Source organism: Physeter macrocephalus, chromosome 15, assembly GCF_002837175.3.
Source record: "Physeter macrocephalus isolate SW-GA chromosome 15, ASM283717v5, whole genome shotgun sequence".
Taxonomy (NCBI): Eukaryota; Metazoa; Chordata; class Mammalia; order Artiodactyla; family Physeteridae; genus Physeter; species Physeter macrocephalus.
Genome location: NC_041228.1, coordinates 14,116,232 through 14,138,505, shown reverse-complemented (window position 1 = coordinate 14,138,505; position 22,274 = coordinate 14,116,232). Strand labels below are relative to the sequence as shown.

Genomic DNA, 22,274 nt, shown 5'->3' with positions numbered 1-22,274 from the left:
GGGAGAGGCCACAACAGTGAGAGGCCCGCGTACCGCAAGAAAAAAAAAAAAAGTTGCAGATAGCGCAGAGTTCCCGTGTACACTCACCCAGGTCTCCCAGTTGTTAAGATCTTACATTTCCATGGTACGTTTGTCGAAACTAAGAAACAACATTGGTACATTACTATTGACTAAACCAAATAGGAAATTCCAGACTTTCTGGATTTCACTAATGTCTTTTTTCAAGACGTTGTCCAGGATCCAGTCCTGGCTATCATACTGCATTTAGTCACCATCTCCTTAGTCACTTCTTCATGTTTCTTTTTTTTTTTTTTTTCTTTTTTTCATTTTTTCTTGGTTTTTATAACCTTGACAATTTTGAGGAATTCTGGTTAGATTTTCTGTAGAATGTCCCTCAATTTGGGTTTGTCATGATTAGATCTGGGCTATGTGTTTTTGGCAAGAAGGCCACAGAAGTCTAGTGCCCTTCTCATCATATGATACCAGGGGATACATGTCATCAGCGTGATTTACTGGTGATACTGACCTTCATCACCTGGCCCCAGTAGTGTTTATCAGGTTTCTTTACTGCAAAGTTACTTTTTTTTTTTCTCCTTCTACATACTGTTTTTTGGAAGCAAGTCTAACTACCCACACTCAAGCGGGGAGAGTTAAGCTCCACCTCCTAGAGGGACAGATAGCAACATAAATTATTTGGAATTCTTTTATACAGAATTGTATTTTCCCTGTCCCAGCCCCCAAATCTCCAAGGAGTTCTGGTTCCTTTTATCGGAAAATGGTATTTAGAAACTAAGATCTGGGCTCTGGGTGTGCTTGTTGCTACCAGGATGTCACTGCTTCTAGATCCTTTCAGCAGCAGAGTTAGGAAGTATATGTATGTATACTAACACATGTGTACACACATAACTGTCATTATTTCTGTATCTGTCCATCTGCATTTATATTAAGGTAACCGTGTGTTCATAATGATGTCTTCAACTCTAACCTAGTCCCACGTGCTTAAATTGTAGTAGTCGTCTTCCCTTGTTTATCTGTAACTTCCTTCTTCAGTGTTAAGAGATCTGCTTCCCACTATCCACCATCCGTTTACTTATTTGTTTACCCCAATATACATGTAAAGCAGTTTCAGAATTATTAACCCATACCTCCATGATGGACAGCTTCATCAGCTAGCATACCATGCTTATGTACAGTTCTTTTTGTCTTTAGTATTAACAGTTTTCAGTCAAAACACCGTTCAAGGTTACTTGGGTCAGCTCCTTTCCACCCCCCCCTTCCTTCAGTGAGCTTATTATGTCAAACATTTGTAATACAGTTAAATTCCTTTGTCATAGTCTACATTCCATCCCAGGATCCTTCTGACCCCTGATTTTTGCTTTGTTGTTGTTCTTTTTTTATGCATTAAGGTTTTGTGAGTTAAATTCATATAGGTTTTGACACCGCAGTCTCTGTCTGAAAATGTGTACTATACTGAAGACATGTTTGCTGTTAGCCGTGTTGGAAGTGTTATTCTGAGACCAGGACTATGAATGAGACCATAGTCACGTTTATAGGTCAGCAGCCAGAGTTAATGAATCTACCGTGTTCAGAGGTCAGGAATAGCCCATATATCAGGAGCCCTCAGTAGTCACAGGTTTGGAGGCGGTGGGGTTTAGAGGATTAGGCAGATCTCAAATACAAGGTAAAGAGTACGTTATGTCATTGAATCAGGACACAGATATTGGAACTTAAAGTGATGGCAAATGGAATCTGCATGAAAGGGCCACATGAGGTGTATGTGGTACACAAGCAACAGGAGCGGCACTGTGGTAGCTGCAGTGAGTTCTGAAATGGAAAAAATGCTTGGAGATTGTAAGTACTTGAAGGGAGACGTTCTTTCTCTTTGAAACCCGTACAGAAATGTTTCTCAAACTGTAGTCCTCAGCAGCCTGTCTTAGAAACAACTGGGATGCTTATTTAAAATTGCAGAATTGGAGCTTCTGGAAGCAGAGCACAGGAATCTGTATTTTAAAAAAGCATCCCAAGCAATTCTGATACATCCTGAAGTTTGAGAACCTCTCCTCCTGTAGTGAGGGTGAGATGCCTTGCACAAAGTAGCTGTATACTTGTGTTTACAAAGGGAATTGCAGATGAGTTCTGATGCCTTCTGATCAGAGAGCCAACTTCACAAGTAATGTTAATAGAAATACCTACTGCTTATTGAGTGTTCATTCTGTGCTAAGTGCTTTTAGAAGATTAGCTCATTTAATTTGTATGGAGAAGATACTATTATTATCCTCTTAACAGAAGATTGATAAAATTAAGGTTTAGAAAGTTTGAATAACCTCCCCAAGATGACAAATAATTCTTAAGTGGTAGATTCAGAATTCAAACCCAGGCATTCTGCCTCCAGAGTCCATGTTGTTCATGATGTTTGAAATCTCTGCTTTGAGGAGTTCATGTCAGCCATCCCCACAGTTTCAGAGATAAATTAACCCATCTAAGAAAGAATAAGAGACTGTTAAAGTCACAGTGCCGTTTTGGTGCTTCAACAGCCAAAAGTGTGCATGTGTTCATATTTTACTGTTCATATTCAGCTCTCAAGGAAGCGGTGTTAGAGTTATATTCCTGAATCCTGAGAAGAGGCATGTATCCTAAAACAGTTTTAAAACTGTTGAAAGATACTTAAAATAATTTGACAATGTCACATGAATGTAAAAGTACAGTACACAGAGGATAAGAGTAAGATCACAGATGTATAGATTCTTAGACCTGAAATGGGCTTTAAGGTCATCAACTCCCTCTTATAGTGAGGGAACTGAGACCCAGAAAGATGAAGTTATTAACTCAAAATCTCTGAGCAAATTATCGACAGCCCCAGTTGTCCTGATTCAGTTCAAGACCGTCTCCACTTTCATTCTGTTTCCTGAGTATCTTTATGAAACAATTAAAAATTTTATAACTAGATTTTTTTTTCAAGTCCATTCCATTTAGATGAACCTGATTAAAAGTTGCACAGGTGTTCACTGGGGGTGACAATTTGTGGCTGAAATTAGAAGCAAATCTTGTAAATTTGCAAGGAATGTTGGATGCAGTTGCAAAAATAGATGTGAATAAATGACTGCGATATTTAAGTAGAAAAGTTTGTTTTAAAACAAAAGCTTTTGTAGATTGCATTATTTATGGGATCTTACATTCAGTTCTGGTCTTCTAGCTTAATAAAGGGGCAAAAATAATTCAGGAGTATAAAAATAGGAAAACAGCTGGCTGAGTTATAGATTTGTTGAAAACATGGATTTGAAGTAACATTTCCTTTTTTGTCTTAAAATTCTTTGAATTCAGAAAGAATCTCAGAGAAAAGCAATTTATCATTTTAACTTTAAAACATACGTTAGAACAATGCATCTCAAATTTTACCAGGCTTCAGCATCACCTGGAGGACTTGTTAAAATACAGATTGCCGGTCCCCTCCTCAGAGTTTCCAATTCAGTTGTCTGGTGTCAGACCTGAGAGTTTGTATTTCTGACAAGTTCCGGGGAGATGATGCTGATGTCAGGCAACCACTCTTTGAGAACACTGAAGTCAAGAAAATTGATTTACAATAAAAAGCAATCATACTCCAGTGAGGAAATTACAGACTAAAAGCTGGTCTCTTTGGTATCTGTTACATAAAAGATTTCTGTTGATTCATGTTTCTATATTTTACTAGTAAAACCATAACGATGACACTGAGAGACATTATAATGTTATGAGGTCCCTTCTGAGTCACTATGATAAAATTAAATTATATTAAATGTGGTTTAAATTATATGGTTAAATTTACTTTTTTGGTAATATAGTTGTCTGAAAATTAGGAATCTGTGTGTGGAGTATATTAAGGGAATACTTTAGTCACTCCATATGCTCCCCAATGCTTGGTCTGGGTACTCTAGCCATTCTGTTAGATATGCAGTGGTATCTTACAGTATTTTAATTTGCATTTCCCGGGTGACTGATACTGTTAAGTACCTTTTCGTGTGCTTATTTGGCGTTCATTCACCTCTGGTGAAGCGTCTATTCAAATCTTGTTTCCAGTTGTTTGGGACTATTTTTTATTTTTTATTTTTTTTGAGTTTTGAGAGTTCTTTTTATATTCTGAATACAGTTCTTTATCAGATATATGATTTGTGATACCTTCTCCCAGTCTGAGCTCTTAACAGATTATTTTGAAGAGCAGAAGTTTTACATTTTGATGGCATCCGGTTTATCAATTTGCTGTCGTATGGATTGTGCTTTTGGTTTTGTATCTAAGAAATCTTTGCCTAACCCAAGTTCCCAAAGATTTTCGTTATAATTTTTTCTATGGTTTCCCTGGTGGCGCAGTGGTTGAGAGTCTGCCTGCCAATGCGGGGGACACGGGTTCGTGCCGCGGTCCGGGAGGATCCCACATGTCGCGGAGCGGCTGGGCCCGTCAGCCATGGCCGCTGGGCCCTGCGCGTCCAGAGCCTGTGCTCCGCAACGGGAGAGGCCACAGCAGTTAGAGGCCCACGTACAGCAAAAAAAAAAAAAAAATATATATATATATATATATATATATATATAAATTTTTTCTAGAAGGTTTATAGTTTTACATTTAAGTCTGTGATCCATTCTGACTAAATTTTTGTATATGGTGTAAGGTAGGGGGTATAGATCAAAGTTTCTGTTCCTGGTCTTTTTCTTTTTGCATATGATAGCCAGTTGTCCCTGCATCATTTGTTGAAAAGACTATCCTTTCTCCACTGAATTGCTTCTTTGTCAGATCAGTTGTCCATATGTGTTGTATGTTTGTACTTCTGGACTCTGTTTTATTCTGTTGGTCTATCTTTATCCCAATACCATGCTATCTGGATTACTAAAGCTTTATAACAGGTCTGGAAATTGGATAGTGTTAGTCCTCCAACTTTGTCATTTTCAAGGTTCTTTTGGCTATTCTAGGTCCTTTGCATTTCCATATAGATTTTAGAATTAGTTTGTCAATTTCTACGAAAGGTCTGCTGAGATTGATATTGTGTGCCCTGCAGCCTGGAAACTCTCTCAAGATAGTAAGATGGGCCAATTATAGGTCTCACCTCATATGGTTCCAATCACTCTCCTTCCTTCTTCCTTGCATAAGTCTGTTGTCTTGCAAACCACTTTTCATTTATTTTTATTTTGAATTCTTTGGGTGTTTCAGGCAGGAGAATAAATTTGGTTCCCATTATTCTATCTTGGCCAGAAGTGGAAGTACTATGGTAGACTTTTGATAAACAAGAGAAACGTCACTTGTACTTGAGAATTTGTTAACAACATGGGAAAAGGATTAGAGGGGAAGAGATATTGGAAAAGGAAATCATTAAGGAAGCAAACCAATAATATGAGAAGGAAACAGTAAAGATTGGAATTAAGGCAGCTGTAGTTGGAAAGGAGATGATAGTTGACTTGAGCAGGCAGAACTGATCGAACTAGGGAACTAGTTAAATGTATTATGTGCTAAAGAGAGGAGTCAAGATGACTTCAGGGATTAGGTCTTGTATATGGTTTATTTGTGTTTGGATGCAGAGACTGAGTGCCTGTATGTGGGATGTGATTGATTGGACCCTCCCATTTTATAAATACTACTGCAGTGTTCCAGAGCCACTTAGTTACTCATTTAATATTAATAGTTCTTTATTTCTTACTTTGCAGTTCATTGTAATTGTCATCCAGAAACCGATACATTAGTGGGAGATAATTCCCATTGCAGAAGTAGTTTACTTCATCCAGCAAAGAGTTCTCTGAGACATTTCTAGTCAGTTTAGGTGTTTATAGATGATTATTTCTTTGATAAAGAGGCTTTTTTTTGAACTCTTGAATTTTATTTATTTTTCATACAGCAGGTTCTTATTAGTTTTCCATTTTATACACATCAGTGTCTACATGTCAATCCCAATCTCCCAATTCATCCCAGCCCCACCACTCCTGCGACTTTCCCCCCTTGGTGTCCATACGCTTGTTCTCTACATCTGTAGGCTTTTAAAGAAGGCAAGACAGAAACAGTATTTGGAGTCACTACTGATTTAAGTCAGGCAAAGTGAAAATAAAACATCTTAGAAATGATGAGATAAGTAATGAGAAAAATAAGAATGACCTTATAAAATCTCTGAGACATCTTTTCAGGATCTTGTACTACTCGGAGGTACAAACATAAGGAAAAATGCTGATTAGATGGGACAGTTACTATAATGCTTGTAGTAAATTATGATAGACTTATTTTCTGGGGCTGTCAGTGATTTAAGATTGATTTGCCGTTGTTTTCATGAAATCAGATATATGTTACTTCCCAAAAATAATTAACATAGCAGTTATCCTCCAACAGATAGGAATGTGTAATACAGCTGTTCCCTCCTTTTGTGATTGTGGCCCTTCCACTCTTAAAGAATTGTTTCTCAGAACAAAATACTTCTCATTTAGACCAACACTTGAGAGTTAGGTAAATGACAGAGATTACAGTCCCTGTCACCATAGGTCTCATGATCTAATAAACTTATCATATCTCCTTGAACTTAAATTTATAGCTTTTGAGGACTTAATTTCTGTTTAATTAAAGTGTTCCTTAATTAACTTTCTATTTTGAAGTAGGCTGACCCCATTTGTAATTTTTTTCTTGGTTTAAATTTATTTGAAATGAGTACGGTGATATGCTGGTCTAAGGTAGTTGCTATTCATTAACCTTATTTTGAGTAGCCATCTCATTTTATGAACTTACTTGATGTTTTTGTTCTTGATCATCCTAGTGTCTCTCCACTCCCCCATCCCCTGTTTTGTTGTTGTTGTTTGGTTTTGTTTGTTTGTTTGTTTTTGACCAGAGCGACTGCCCTGATACAGTAGGGGTGCTTTCTGCATAGATCTTAGGAAGGCATTCGGCAAAGTCTTATGACATGGAAATGGGTTATGCCAAAAGGATGATGATTACTGATGATAACTGCAGTTACGGGGATGGACTCTGTTATTTAATCGACCCTAATTTGCATCTTCCCTCTGCAGCTTGTTATTTGTATGATGTTGCTTCAAGGTACTTAACCTCTCTGAGCCCATTTTTTTCTTCCATCAAAGGAATGACAGTGTCGTATCCACAGTTATTGCAAGGATTGAATGAAATGATGCATGTCAGTTGCTTAGCATAATGTCTGACACATAGTAAATGCTCAGTAAATGTTAGCTATTATTTTATTTAACTTCTTGGGGAAAAAAACTAAGGTAAGGTTGTCAAATTTATGGATCACAGAAAATCGGGGAGGCTACCTGATATTTAGATGACATTCTGAAATTCAGAAAGACCTCCGCCTCCTGAATAAAATGGAGTAACAGCTTTCAGAAACATGAAATTTGACAATCTTAAGTTTTGAATCTTAAATTGAAAAATTCAATGGTACTAATATAGGAGGGGAGAGGTCTGGCTTAATAGCAGTTCCTGTTGAGTTTTTTGTTTTGTTTTGTTTTGTTTTTAATTGACAAGGTCAACCCAGGATCACAGTGGTTCACATGTAATAATAATATTATCATAGTCTTAATTGGTTAGCCTGTGGCTGTAATGATCGTTTTTTTATTCCGGAGTCCATCTTGAAAAAGGGACATTGGTACATGAAGCATGTTTAAATGAAGGCAGGAGCTTGAAGGAACTTGATGATCATTATTTATTCTGAGGAAGCAAAGACTCGCAGAGTAGGAGATATTTAATAGCCGCCTTCAGTAGTCCCTCATATCCTTGAAGGACTGTGAGCTGGAAAAGTTGACTCTGTGCGGCCCAGCAGGTGGCTCTTCTGTAGCTCTGGAGTTGAGGACCGGGGTTCAAGTTCTACCGACATTGAGGCATGACTTCAGTGGCATCACTTAACTTTTCTGAGCCTCAGTTTCCTCAACCGTGTAAAACAGAAAGTAAAATAACTCCACGGAGGTTATGAGGTGTAAATGAGTGAATGTGTGTGAAAGAGCAATTCAGATTTATTGTTGTCATTGCCTAGAATTATTCTAGGGAGGCCCTGAATCAGCTCTCTCTTTGGACCAACTCTAATAATTAAAACCGCTCAGCAGAGGAATAAGCTTTCGCATAGTACCAAGAGCCAAACAAAGGCCACACAGTTATATCAGGGCTTTTTAGAAATTTTTGTGTAGAGTGGAAATTTGTAAGAGTTCCTTGAGGGAAGATACAGTGTTTATCTTGTTCACTGCTGTCTCCAGGGCACCCAACACAGCGCCAGGCACATGGTCTGTGTTTCGTAGGTGTTTGTTCAATGAGTGAATGGAAGTTCCCCCATTAACACTCATACTGTATTCTTTGTTTAGCATTACTCTTTTCTTGTATTTAATATGTTTGTGTTCTTTTCCCAGATGTTTTTGTTTGCCTTTATGTTATTTTAGAATGGATATTTTGACTAAATATCAAAGCATATTTTGACTAAACTGAAGCAGCCACTCATGGTTCTTTCCATTCAGGCACATTTACTGGCGACTAGGGCACCGAGAGAATACTGATATGATTTTCAATGTCAGGCATTGTGAGATTTGTCTTTCTCCAAGTATGGCCATTTTAAATTTCTTATTTCTCTGCTTCTGTAAGTATCTTAATTTCTATAGACCTTTTTAAGAGAGGATGCCTTATACATAAAATATTTCCATGGGATTGCATTCCCAAGCACTTCATAACAATGATTGTCTCTGGGGAGAGAATTTGGGGATTGGAGACACCACATTATTGTTACGTTTGAATTTTTCAACCATGTGCTTAATTACTTTCTTAACTATATGCTGTATTACTTTGCAAAAGTGAGGTGACTCGATGACTCCATAATTCAATAGATACTAGACCATTTGAATAAGCTTTTCAGAGAATTTACGCTTATATCTCTTTGCTAAGTTTTTCATTGGGCAGGTTGTCTTTTTCTTGCCCCACTGTGTTTTTTATTTATTTTTTTAAATAGATACTAGCTTAAGTGAAATAGGTTTGTATTGGGGAATATTACAAAGTACACATAGTTAACAGTAAAATAGCCTTCTTTTATTTAGGGTCCACTATGTTTAAGACATCCTGTTGGGTGCTTTACCTACATTCTCATTAAATGTTTTCAATGTTCACATGAGGTTTAAGCCTCACTTCCTTTCGTCTTTGCTGCCACAAATTCATGCCAGAGCTTTGATGTTGAACCAGAAGTCAAAGCCAGGCTTTGTTTCTTAAGCCTCCTGGGCCTTGAGCCCTCCCACTGTAACTAAAACTTGGGCATAGTCAAGGATTTGAAAACCAGAGAGAAATGGCTGTCATTGAAATTAAATATGTTGGCTGGAATGCTGCTGTAAATACTGCTTGCTGCCTTGAATTCACTGTTTCTTTCCAGTCTGCCGGGGATTAGATAGGAACAAATGGACAGGAAGGGTATAGAAGAAGGATTTAAATCATGTAAAAGACAGGCTTGACCTTGAAGATTCGAGGGGCTTATAATAGCTAGCCAAAAGAGGTCTGTGGATATGTTTTACAATGATAGATGCCCATAGCCTGAGATTCGTAGTGCTTTTGGTGACTGGTAGAGACTAGATTGTATCCAGAGATTGAGTTCTTAGTTTAATTCTTCATAGAATTTACTTCAAGCAATATTTTGAGTTATACCTTTACTATGGTGGTTTATACACATTCTAAGGAAATATCTATCTATATAATGAAAGATGGTCTCCATTGCTTTGGGGTAGAATTATTTAAGTCAGTCAGTCAGTCTCTCCTTCACTTTCTCTCACTCTTAAAAGAAGGTAATGTTTAGGAGAATTTCTTTAGCCAGAGAACCGATTATTCATTACTCCATGACTTTTGCATGAACTGCGTTTTACTTATTTCTATGTAGTAGTTCACTGCACATGCCTTCCATGCTTCAGGCCAGACGTGAGGACAGTTCCTAAGTCTACCATTTATTAACTGTGTGACTTGGGACAAATGATTTAGCCCTAGTGAGCATCGGTTTCCTTACCGTGAAATGATGTTTACTAATCCCCACTTCACACTGTTGCGACAAAGGATGAGTAGTGCGTTCATAGTGCCTGGCACGTAGTCAGTGTTCAGTGAAGATTTAATCTATGCCTTCTCTGTTCATTCCCAGGGTTTTTGTTTGACCATTTAAACTGTAAATCAGCCTAGGTGGAGAGGACCGAGGGCATTTCCTTAGCCTCTGCACAAGCCGGTAAACATCTGATGCACGCTACCCTTCCAGACACATTCACCCCCTCACTTGTTAAACCTGTTAAACCTTCTGTGGGCAGGCTTAGCTGCTCCTTCTTGCTTCTAAGCATTTCCCCCTCTGCCTGGCCTGTAGTAAGTGCTCAGTAAACATTTGCTAGGTAAGTGAGTTTCTGGACAGTAGTGTGTGGGTGGGTAGTAGAGCAGGATTGTTGACAAAGCTCATAGAGTGTTGCAGTCTTGTGAGTTTAACTTCAGGCTTTGGTCTCTAGTTAGTAGAAACAGCTGAGAGAGTTAAAGAGATGATCTTCACTTGATTCTTTTTGGTTCTAAGGGCAAAGTGCGTTCAGCATTTAGACTAACTACATTTGCAGAGTAGTTATCCATTTTGTAATAATTATAATGGCAGATGACATTTTGTCAGTGCATACTGTGGGCCAGGCCCTGTGCTGATCATTTTAGCTACATTTTCTCACTTAGTCATGTTGTGAGTTAGATACTGTTATTGCACCCATTATACAGAAGAGGAAACTGAGACTCAAAGTTACGTGCCAAAGACTACACAGCTAGCAAGTAACATAACCTAGATTTGAATGTAAATGGACTCCAGAGCTGGCTTTTTGAGTTACTGTATTATACAACTTCCCTCTTCTGTATGACTATGATAAGAAAATTGTATAGGGCGGTAAAGATGATTATAAAGGTCAATATTTCACAAAGATTTCCCCCATATTCACTGAGCTTATAAAAGAGCCAGTTGCTTCCTAGTTTGTGTCATAAACTGTTACACCTTTCACTATTATTTCTGGTGGGAGGCAGTTATGTAATGTGGATTCAGTTTTAATTTTACCACACTAATATCTGCTTGGAGGAATAATGGTGACTAAAGTACGGGGTAGTGAGAAGTAAGCAAGTTTCTGTTAAATATTGCTCAAGCAGTGAATAAGTCATTAAATTTGACTTCTGATGAATATATAATGATTGCTTAATACTAGGCTGCCAGGAAAAACATACACACACCCACTCATAGAGGAAGGTGTGTGTGTAATATATGTTGCTTGAGATAGTTGAAGCTATATTTTAAAAGAGGAATGGGTTTTCTTCCACAGAGGGAGGGAGAGGCAATATGGTTTATACTGCCATTTATTTGAGTTCATCCAAAAAGAAGAAATTTCTTGCTTACAAAATATAGAAGAATCAAGATTTAATTTGAAGAGCTTAGGAAATACTTATTCCCTGTTTCAGAAAGTAAAAATCTCCCTATGTGCCACCTATTCTAGGAAATTTAAAACATAAATCAGGCGATTCCTGGCCTCCTCTCCTTCCTTCCTCCTTTCCAAAACGGACACATGTACTTTATGGCACTGAGAATTTATCAGATCCTTCTGAGTGTGTGATTCATGTGGAATTGGAGTCACAACCCCTGCAGAACACTAAATGACTGCTTTGTCTGAAAGGTTTGGTATATTACTAATAAAATGCATGGAGTTGAATTTATTCAACTATATATAATTGGTATTGTTCCTGTTCAGACATGCCTATACATGACTTTGTAGAATAAAAAACACCTGCTTCTGCGGTTTTTGTTTGGTTAGGACAAAATTTCAGGAAACAACTTGACCATGGGCAAAACTGCAGTTGAATCAGGGACAGAAAGTTGGAAAGGAGAAGTAGGTGAAATTTGTCTTGAGGGTGTGCCGCCTGAACACATACACCTGCACACGTGTCCTCGTTGTTAAGGTGAAGAGGTCCTATGGACCAAGAAGGCATGAAGCGTCTGGTCCTCTTCTGGAGCTTAGGGAGAATTCTGGAAAAGGGCCCTGTGACTGAAATCATAGGCAACAGCAGAGCAGAGGAAAAAGACATCCAGTAGTGTAGAGAGGGAGCCTAGAGACAAAGCTGGGATGGACATGCTAGGGGAAGGAGGAGGGCAGGTGTCTTCATCTTCATGTTTGTTTCACTGAAGGCAGTTCTACTGAAGACTTGAAGGACGTTGAGGGAACTTATTTGGCTCTGGGTCCTGTGTGCTCCCGGACCTGCTTCAGCTGTGCTTCCCAAACCTTAGGGCTAGGCCTTAGGGAAGAGAATTTATTTCTCTCCAGTGCATGGCTTAGGCTGCTCCTTAGGACAGCTGTGGCTTGGGAGGGGCCTTACACAGAATAGTTGGTCAAGAAGCTGCATCTCTTAGTGGCATCAGTTACCTTCCATTCTTGCTGAACTGGTTGCTGGTATGGAAGGAGAGCTTGACTGGTCTTTTTTACCATGCCCATCTGGACTTGGGGAAGCCAAGATAAAGAATCTTCTTTATCCCCATTTTTTAACCAGTGGCCAAGAAAGTGGCATTATGTGGAGCAAATAAGGTGGGAATAGACACTAGGCAATCTTGGAACTCACCCTGGATAAACTCTCATGAGTCTGAACCGTGCTACATAAGAATTACCATATTGTTAAAGGCTTACTACCTATTGATACCTTGTTTAGCCACAGGGGACCTGAAATTTGTCTCAACTGAGTCTGCCTACATCTGTAAAAATAGCTAGTCCCCTCCCTTCCTCTCCTCTCTCAGACCTCTCTCTTCTCCCTCATTTTGCCCCAGTCTTTCACTTTGGAGACAACCCGCATTGATTGCTAGTTTCCATATAATTGTTTTGCTTTTGTACGTGTTCCTGCCTCAGCCATTATCCTCCTCTCATTGAAGTCTCATGAATTTTAAGTTGAATTTGATTGCAACACTAAATCACCCATTTCTGCTTAATGTTCTTTATGTAACATGTACCTTTAATACCTATTCAACACTTCAAAATGAAAGAATAGTAATAGTTCTAATACTGCTGTTAGTGCGTTCTGACATTGAATAACAGGTGACGTGTCTAATGATTAGCGTGGCTGCCTAGATTGCATAACTACGGGTTGGTTTGACTTTAGGAGAATCATATGCAGGCCAACTGCATCCATTCAGATACTTCTTATGTTAGATAAACATCAGAGCACTTCAGTCCAAAAAGAGGTCCTCCTTCAGCGATTATCACTCTTTAGTTTTCTAGGGCTTGCCAATGAACAGGAAAAAGCAAAATGAAACAGAAACCATCTTTAAAGAATGGGTTTAATTCTATGGCCCTTCCTGGTCTGAATAACACTTTGTAAGTTCTTCGGGTGCTATTAGCAGTCCGTGGTGTTTGGGGTAGTGCCGAGCAGGGTCACCGGTAGAGACGAGGCAGATTTGCCACGGCACCGGCGTCCTTACAGAAACAGTTACAATTTTTTAATATAAATCAAAGATTATCTGTGCCCTAATTTGCTGGGGCAGGGGTTAGGGGGACATATTTCAGCTAGTTATTTAGCTAGCTTCTTGGAGCAGTTTCTTAATCGGTGTGCCACATGTGTCACACCGGTCTCACCGAGTCTCCGAGCTCTCCCCAGGAGACCTCCCCACATATTTACTGGCTTGTAAATGAATGTTCCGGTGTATCACTTAGGTTCATTTGAGTAACACAAGCAAGGGTTGATTATAATAAATGAATGCTTATTGAATGGCACATTGAGGAAGCGAGAATATTCCTAGACTCCCAGACCCCGCTTGGCCAGGGGAGGTCAGTCAGAGACACGGATAATAGAAATGGTTTTGACACTGGGCTCCACTCAGAAGTACCTCTGCATGTGAAGCCTTCCAGGGCTCTTCCCTTCCCCTGAAACAACGCTCTGCTGCTGCCCTTGCGTGGCTGCTACTTCCACCTCTGCTGTTGCTGGTGCTCTTGGCCTGGCACAGGTTGACTTACCGGCTGCTAGAGCTGACTTAGTTATTCTCCTAGCATTCAGTGGGTGACTTGGTTACTTTTATAGCCCCTCCAATTAGCCTTGCTGATGGGAAAGATCACTCTCTTCACCAGTGTTAAAACTTAGCAGTCTTCTAAAAGGGGAAGATCATTTTCTTCTTGTTATCGGTTTCCTCTACTAAGAAATCTGGGAAAGCTTTTCCCAGACGGGGCCCGATCGCGTTTGAGTGGCGTTGGGCAGTGTCCTACTTGGAACAGACCACCGGGAGCTGAGATGAAGCTCAGGGCCATGACTTTCCCCCCAGTCCCCCCCAGCCCAAGGGTTTGTTCCCTGGATAGCCACGGAGGAGTTGGAGGTGCTTGTCCTTCCTTCTCACGTTTAAGCACCTTTTAGCACAGGAGGTTAGTGTACGTACTTTGCAGCTAGAAGGTCTGAGTTGGAGGCCTAGCTCAGCCACTCACTACCGTTGTGTCCTTGAGCAGGTTACTTCAACTGCTCGGTGCTTCGGTTTTCTCATATATAAAGTGGAGCTAAAACTACCTTTCTCTTAATGCTGCTGTGAGGTTTAATGTAAACACAGTACGCCCAGTAGTCTTGGCTCAGAATAAAGTGCTTACTAATTGTTAGGTACAGCTATTATTATTATGTATATATATTTTATCATTGCAGTTACTTTTTGGCTTGCAGAGGTGTGCTACAGTAATATTTGCCTCTCTGAGATTGTCATTCTGTGAATTTTAACATCATTTTTGTAATCTCCCCCCCGCCCACACTCAGCGCTGGTGCCAACCTTGCTCCTGTGGAAAAATCACACTGATAATAGAATAGGCAAATAAGTTTATATTACATGTCTTCTTTACATTTTAATTCAATTGAATATCAGAGGCAGGACAATTTTTAGTTTGGTGAAAGTTTAATTTTCAAATTTATTATATGATGGCCATATAAGAATATTGAAGGAAGAGTTCCTATAGTTCTTTGTTGGATCCATCATTCTTGCCCTCAAACGGATTAAAGTCTGTTTGGAAAATGAGACAAATTCATATAAGAAAACACGATGTTTATGGTTCAAAGTGACAAAGTATCAAGTATAGTTGTTAAGATAAATTAAGTGAGATCCTTCTAGGCTGGCAGAGTTTAAAAGCAGGTTGGGCCTGAGCTCAGCCCTTGAAGGATGTGTAGGATTTGGTTGGTGTGGATTTTTAGGAAGGGCTTTCCCTGTGACAGTGGGAGAATTTTGGTAGCGGGATTATATACTGTGGAATAAAGGAGCAAGGAACCTCTAGCTGGTCAGTCTCTCTGCACCTCCCCAACGGCCTAGCCACTTTTTAGTCAACAGCCAACTCCCTGTTTATGTGTTTATCCCTCTTTTCCTCCTGAGTTCTTCAGGGCTTTATTTAGCCTTTTTCATGCAACACTACGCTCTTTCCCCACCTCAGTTCTTTAGTGGAACAGGACACGTTTCCCTGTGCCTTCCTTTGCCTGGTACTTCTGAAATATGAACACAAACAACATACTTAGAGTCTTTATTGTAATAATAAGGGAGACAGGGGTTAACAACTACTTGATACGGATGTTCTCATGACCTCTCTTCCAGATGCCATTGTGGGAGTCTCTTGTCTTCCGTCTCTAGTCTCTCCAAGCCCTTTTCCCCAGCAGATGAAAACATTCACTTGAGCCTGAAGTTATCTGACTGAGCGTCACTTCCAGGTGTGGTGTGGTGTGGTTCTCGGTTCTTCTCAGGAGTAGCTTCCTGCTCTCTTCTGGTGTTTTCCCTCTGTCGCTTCAGGCTGCACTATTCATCACTTAGGTTCTTTAGCTTGTCCCAACATTCTTGGGCCCTGGAGCCTTAGCTGAGGTTGCATGTCCACAGCTGGCCTCCTCAGGTACTTCCCTTAGGCTTTATGCCATCTAATACTGGCAGCCATCGCTCACGTTCTCCTTTGCAGGGAAGGTCTCCTTGGCCTTGTATTTAAAATTGTTATCTGGTTCAAGCCTTGCTATTGTCTATGGGACCTTGATAATGAGAATCATCATCCTGCTTACTTTGAAAACTCTAATGTCGAAGGCATATTTCTAAGTGCTTTAAAAAATTAACTCATTTAATTCCAGAGGGAGGTTGCCAACAGTATGTCGATTCCTACTGATTTAAGCCCCTGACAAATTTTTATTTCTCATACTTCAAAGACTTTTGCCGCTGATTCATCCTTTAGTGAGTTTCTATTTAGGTTGAAGTTGCCACTAATTATTGCACTTTTGAAAAAGCAGTTTATGCTCTTAGTCTTTGCTCAGGTTACCAGCTTGACCCACTTTTTCAATGATCCCAGTATCAGAATCCATTACACATAAAATATACTGATTCCACTAAGAAAAGGAAAAAAAACCACACACACATCATCATTTCCTTTAACTAGGTAAGGCTTGTGTGAAACCAGGGGCCTATTTTTCTTTCTTTCTTCTTTTTTTTTTAATTTTCTTTTTTTCATTATTTTGAAAGGGAAAAAATTAAATTACAGGCCAACCCCAAACCCTTAGCCAATTTACTGAAATGTAACTATATACAGTAAAATGCCTGTGTAAGTCACAACCCATCATTATTAGGATATAAATTGTTTAAAATTCTCTTCCTGATCATCAAGCAATTAATAGGATTTTTAACAAACAGTTGTTGTATATATGGCAATAGATACACGTTGGTACCAGCAACAGCTAAGCAACATGTCTCTTTCATTTATGTTTTGGACATTTTCAAACGGTCTAACAATTTTATATGCAATATGACTTGAGACCTTTCTCATATACCGCTTTGTTAAAAATGTATTTAATTTGGGGAATGTAAATACAAATTTTTCTTATATAAACACTGCCCCTTCCCACTCCTCAAAAAAAAAAAAGCTTATATTGAGGTATATGTATATTCTGTGAAGTCTGGGTGTTACAAGGCAAGAGATATTCTACCAGAAGCTTGTTAACCCAGAAGATATTTTATGGAGTGTGCTTATAATTGACTATTGTAAAACTAAAGCATAATTTAGAAGTCCAGGAAAATCATTTTTTTAAAGCCAAATGTAAGTGGGTTTTCTATTATTTCATGACTTAGAGATGAACTGTTGTATTGTTCTTCAGGGTAGACAGGAAATACTGCCTTTTGCCTGAGCTAAGTTTTTTGAATGAAGAGTCTTTGAGTGTGTGCCTCCCCAAATATAATTTAAGGACTCCAGTTTTATTTTCATTTCTTTCAGCTTTTTTACTGTTAATGTTTTTTTTTGTTTTTTTTTTAGTTTGTTTTGTGTGTTTTTTTTTGTGGTATGCGGGCCTCCCTCTGCTGCGGCCTCTCCCGTTGCGGAGCACAGGCTCCGGACGCGCAGGCCCAGCGGCCACGGCTCACGGGCCCAGCCGCTCCGCGGCATGTGGGATCCTCCCAGACCGGGGCGCGAACCCGGTTCCCCTGCATCGGCAGGCGGACGCGCAACCACTGCGCCACCAGGGAAGCCCCCAATGTTAATGTTTTTATTATCCTATGTTCTCTATCTTTTCCCGATCTATTATTAAATTGTGTGTCTAGAGCTTAAAAAAAAAAAAGTTTAAAAACACTTTGAAGAATATTATCTTGCTTTTCCAATCTACTAGTCGCTTTCTATAGTCTCCTGTTCCCCGAGGGTCTTTTCATTTTTAAATATAGTAAGTATAGTTGTTTCATGCTCTGACTGATACCTGAAACATTTGGGGATCTGTTTCTGCTGATTTTTACTCTTTTTGGCTTGTTTTCTTGTGTTTTTCCTTGTAAGCTTTTTTGTTTTGTTTTGTTTTGTTTTTGTTTTTTTTCCCCTGTAATCTACTCATTATCCTTAACAATTATTTGTAGGGTTATTTGAGGCCTCAGATACAAGTGTCTTTTCCAGAGGGGAGTACGTGTGGGTACTGTCATTGTGAGACCAGCTCCCACCAACATCAGAGCTCAGGTTCCCAGCACCACTCAGGTGAGGGGAACCCAGGCTGCAAACCCAGGCTGTGGCTTGTTGATACAGTTTTTCAGAAACATGTTTGTTTTCTCTCTCTCTCTTCCCTATGTTCTGCTCAGTGGCCAAGGCCAACCTCCCTGCAGCCTGGAGGAGCAGAGTGGGATTACTTCCGGTTCATCTTTATTCTGACGAATGGGGACCCAGCTTACTGGGGGAGGGTATGCAACTTTGATGTCCTGTGTTCAGCTTCTCTTTTTTGGTTTTCCCTAATTTTGCCCTGGTTGTTTCTTACTATCTTGTGACCCTTTTGTTTTTAAGGAGATTACTCTTTTTCCTATTTATCCAATCATTTTACTTATTTATTTATTTTTATAAATTTATTTATTCATTTATTTCTGGCTGCGTTGGGTCTTCGTTGCTGCGTGCGGGCTTTCTCTAGTTGCGGTGAGCTGGGGGCTACTCTTCACTGCGGTGCGCCGGCTTCTCATTGTTGTGGCTTCTCGTGTTGCGGAGCACAGGCTCTAGGCGCGTGGGCTTCAGTAGTTGTGGCATGTGGGCTCAGTAGTTGTGGCTCACAGGCTCTAGAGCGCAGGCTCAGTAGTTGTGGTGCACGAGCTTAGTTGCTCCGCGGCACGTGGGATCTTCCCCGACTAGGTCCGAACCCGTGTCCCCTGCATTGGCAGGCGGATTCTCAACCACTGCGCCACCAGGGAAGTCCTCCAGTCATTTTAGTTGTCTTCAGTAGGAGGATTGGTCCACATAACCCAACCTACCATTACTAGAAGTGGAAATCTTCCTTATTTGATCTTTAACAATACTACGAGGTTCATGTGCAGATATATAAGTGGGCTGATTTAATGGATGAAGGAACTGAGGCTGGGAAAAGTGTAGTGGTTGATTTAAGATTGTCCAGGTAGGTGGCACAGCCTGGAACTCCTGAGTCTGAGTCTACATTTCCACCTTTGAGACTTTTTCTACTGGGTGTCTTCTTCGAATTTTGAATGAAGCAGGCATATATTGAAGGCATGTTTTAAAATATGCAATACCTTTACAAAATCATTTAGATAGACCATTGACTGATAAATTATGTTGGTACAGCTTTTTCCAAATACGGCATTTTAAATGGAAAATGATCATTGCTTTCCTTTCTTTTTCAGCTGAAGTGAGTAGTGAATACAGTATGGATAAGGCAATGGTTGAATTTGCAATGATGGATCGGGAACTAAACCATTATTTAAAGGCTGTTCAATCTACAATAAACCATGTAAGTTTATACCACTCACCTGGTTATATTTGGTTACAGCTCACTGACTTAGAAACACAAATCAAAATTCTTTTCTAACCTTTAATAATTTCTTATCCTTACTGTAGTAGGTATGAATCTCTTCTTAATCAGGAAGTTCATAGAATAGGAATCTTAAATATTTTCCCAGATAGGCCACCTAGGTTTAATTAGGATATTACATCTGTTTTAGATTTCCTCGCATCTTTTGGTCTCGAATTTTTTAGTCTAAGCCTCCTTCGAATGTGAGTAGTTTTTTATAAAATGCTTCAAATTGCATAGGACTTGTTTTTATTGTTATATTTGCTTAAGCATACAATTTAGACTAGGTTTAGTTACTCATTCTCCAGCTTTAACTAATATGCAGCTATTGCAAAATTCATAGAATCAGATAATAGGGAGAGGTTTTAGAGCAAGGTTATAAATAAAGAAGTGTGGCCTTTTGGTTTTTCCAGAAGCCAAACTTGTCTTTGTTGGCTCCGGCATGTCACGGGAACAACACATAAGGCAGTTAAGGTGGGAACATAGCAACATCCTTTTCAGCAGTACTGTGTTGAGCAAGAAATGAGCAGTATGATTGCAGTAATGTTTCTGAGAAGTGCTTTGTCCTCTGAGCAGTGGAAACTCCCCTTTGAACTGATTTCATATACCTGTGTAATAGGATGTCTTGTACTTCTGGTTTCTTTATTTGCTTTTTCTTACGTATATCTATGGGAAAATTCCAAAAATAAAATGTTTTACAAGATTGGCTACTATTCAATGGGAGATAAATTTTTGAATATGGTTTAATACTTAAGCTATAGTTAAATGAGTATATATGTTCATGGTTATATGCAGTTTTTTTGTTCTTTTCTTTCTTTAAAATTTTTTTTGTTGTTTTTGTTTTTTGTGGGGTTTTTTTTTTGCAGTACGCGGGCCTCTCACTGTTGTGGCCTCTCCCGCCGGGGCACGAACCCGTGTCCCCTGCATCAGCAGGCGGACTCTCAACCACTGCGCCACCAGGGAAGCACCATGTTAGATTCTTTAAACTAGATAGCAAAGCACTCAGACCAGAGATTTTCAACTCCAGCTGACCCCTAGAAACAGCCAGTCCCTACACTACACTAAAGAGATTCTGATTTCATTGATCTGGAGAAGGATTGGGGCACCAGTATTTTTAAAAAACCCATTCTGTTATGTATCCAAGGTTGAAAACCACTACCTTAAAAGAACAAGGTTGACTTTATTTTGTTGTTTTTGTTTTTTGTGGGGTTTTTTTTTGCAGTACGCGGGCCTCTCACTGTTGTGGCCTCTCCCGTTGCGGAGCACAGGCTCCGGACGCGCAGGCTCAGCGGCCATGGCTCACGGGCCCAGCCGCTCCGCGGCATGTGGGATCTTCCCGGACCGGGGCACGAACCCGTGTCCCCTGCATCAGCAGGCGGACTCTCAACCACTGCGCCACCAGGGAAGCACCATGTTAGATTCTTTAAACTAGATAGCAAAGCACTCAGACCAGAGATTTTCAACTCCAGCTGACCCCTAGAAACAGCCAGTCCCTACCCTACACTAAAGAGATTCTGATTTCATTGATCTGGAGAAGGATTGGGGCACCATTATTTTTAAAAAACCCATTCTGTTATGTATCCAAGGTTGAAAACCACTACCTTAAAAGAACAAGGTTGACTTTATAGAATAAAGTGTGTTTGTTACCAAAGATCAGAGTTAGGCTTATTGTATAGATCAATCCTGCCTTGACCCTTACATTCTATGGAGGTTATTTGATAGGCTTTTCTATCTTTAACCTTGATGTTTTGCAAATATAACAGCACAATGTACATTATAGATAAGAAAACAGATTTTGGAAGTTTAAGAACTTAATGTGGATTTTTTTTTTCTATTAAACCCTAGGATTCACAGATACGTAAGGTATTTTTACATGAAGAATTGGACTTTTCCCCCTTCAAAAAACTGAGTCACTCATTAAAAAAAAAAAAAGAAAAAGCAACCCTCACCCTCACGCACATTCAGTAGTTAATAGCATTTCTTTCATCCTGAGGCCTCATCCCATTACACCCACCCTACTAATCAGGAAAGAATATAGTTGGAGTTTTATCCAGCTTTTCAGCCCTAACCTTACGCTAGACTATGGAGTAACTTGGATTTAGTGATTCTAATGCTTGTCGGGAAGGTCCCTGGTCTTTAATAAGACAACACATGTTTATTGCGTTTTTTTCCTCATGCAAAGTTGTGCTCTCTATATAAGCTTGGTATGAGACCAAGAATAGCAAATCATAGTTTAATAAGATTTCTAAGACCTAAAACCATATAGGGACATAGTGGGGATATGACCATTATTTTAAGGGGAATATTTTACCCTCTTTATAGACTATGTACTCTTTACATAGTATGGACATTTATGGACATTGCTATCTTATTGCCTGTTTTGATGAGGAATAAAGAATGAACAGCAGATTCAGAGAGGCCAGAATGGTATAGCTGTTCTATGCTATAGAAATAGCAATGGTCTAGGGATCAGAAATTCTTCCAACCCTGGTGCTTCCATTTTCTAAGTTATGATCCTGGGTCAAGAAACTTAACCTCTTGGAATCTCGTGTTCATCTATAAGATTCTTGGCCTGCCTATTTCACAAGATTATTATGTGAATCAGATTAGATACTGTGTATCAAACACTTTGACATGCATAAAATTTGATGGAGATGAAGATACTATGTTATTACAAACCCAGATTTCGAAACATACTCCTGAGGAAGGTGGAGCTGGATCTTTCTTAACGAGTACTTTGCTCACTTTATTTCAGGGCTTTGAAATAAAACTTTTATTGGCTTTGACCTGTCCTCCTCTGGAATTCAGGAATCATATAGGATTAGATATAAGCTGGTAAAGTTTACAGTATGAGGTGCTTATGATCTCTAAAACAAAGAAGTTGTTTTAAGTCAGATTATTAGGAAAGAATACAGAAAGTAGGAACCCCTGTTGAGTCTTATTTCACTTCTGCTCTGTCATAGACTTATTTTTTTCCTCCCGTTGCGGAGCACAGGCTCCGGACGCGCAGGCTCAGCGGCCATGGCTCACGGGCCCAGCC

At 39.5% G+C, this 22,274-nt stretch overlaps 1 protein-coding gene across 15 annotated transcripts in view; it reads left to right on the top strand.

Annotated features, from left to right (window-relative positions):
* NSMCE2 (NSE2 (MMS21) homolog, SMC5-SMC6 complex SUMO ligase) overlaps positions 1-22,274 on the top strand; it is a 232,010-nt gene that overhangs the window by 33,803 nt on the left and 175,933 nt on the right. For 14 of the 15 annotated variants that reach the window (XR_003683461.2, XR_008619526.1, XR_008619527.1 and 11 more), the window contains exon 3: positions 19,068-19,174. Coding sequence is in view for 9 of the 15 variants with exons in the window: in XM_007127774.4 (XP_007127836.1) it covers positions 19,068-19,174 (107 nt within the window). In the remaining 6 variants the exon portion in view is untranslated. Of the gene's footprint in view, positions 1-1,751; positions 1,852-19,067; positions 19,175-22,274 lie in introns of those variants that run through there. The other variant, XM_028500663.2, reaches the window with a different exon arrangement.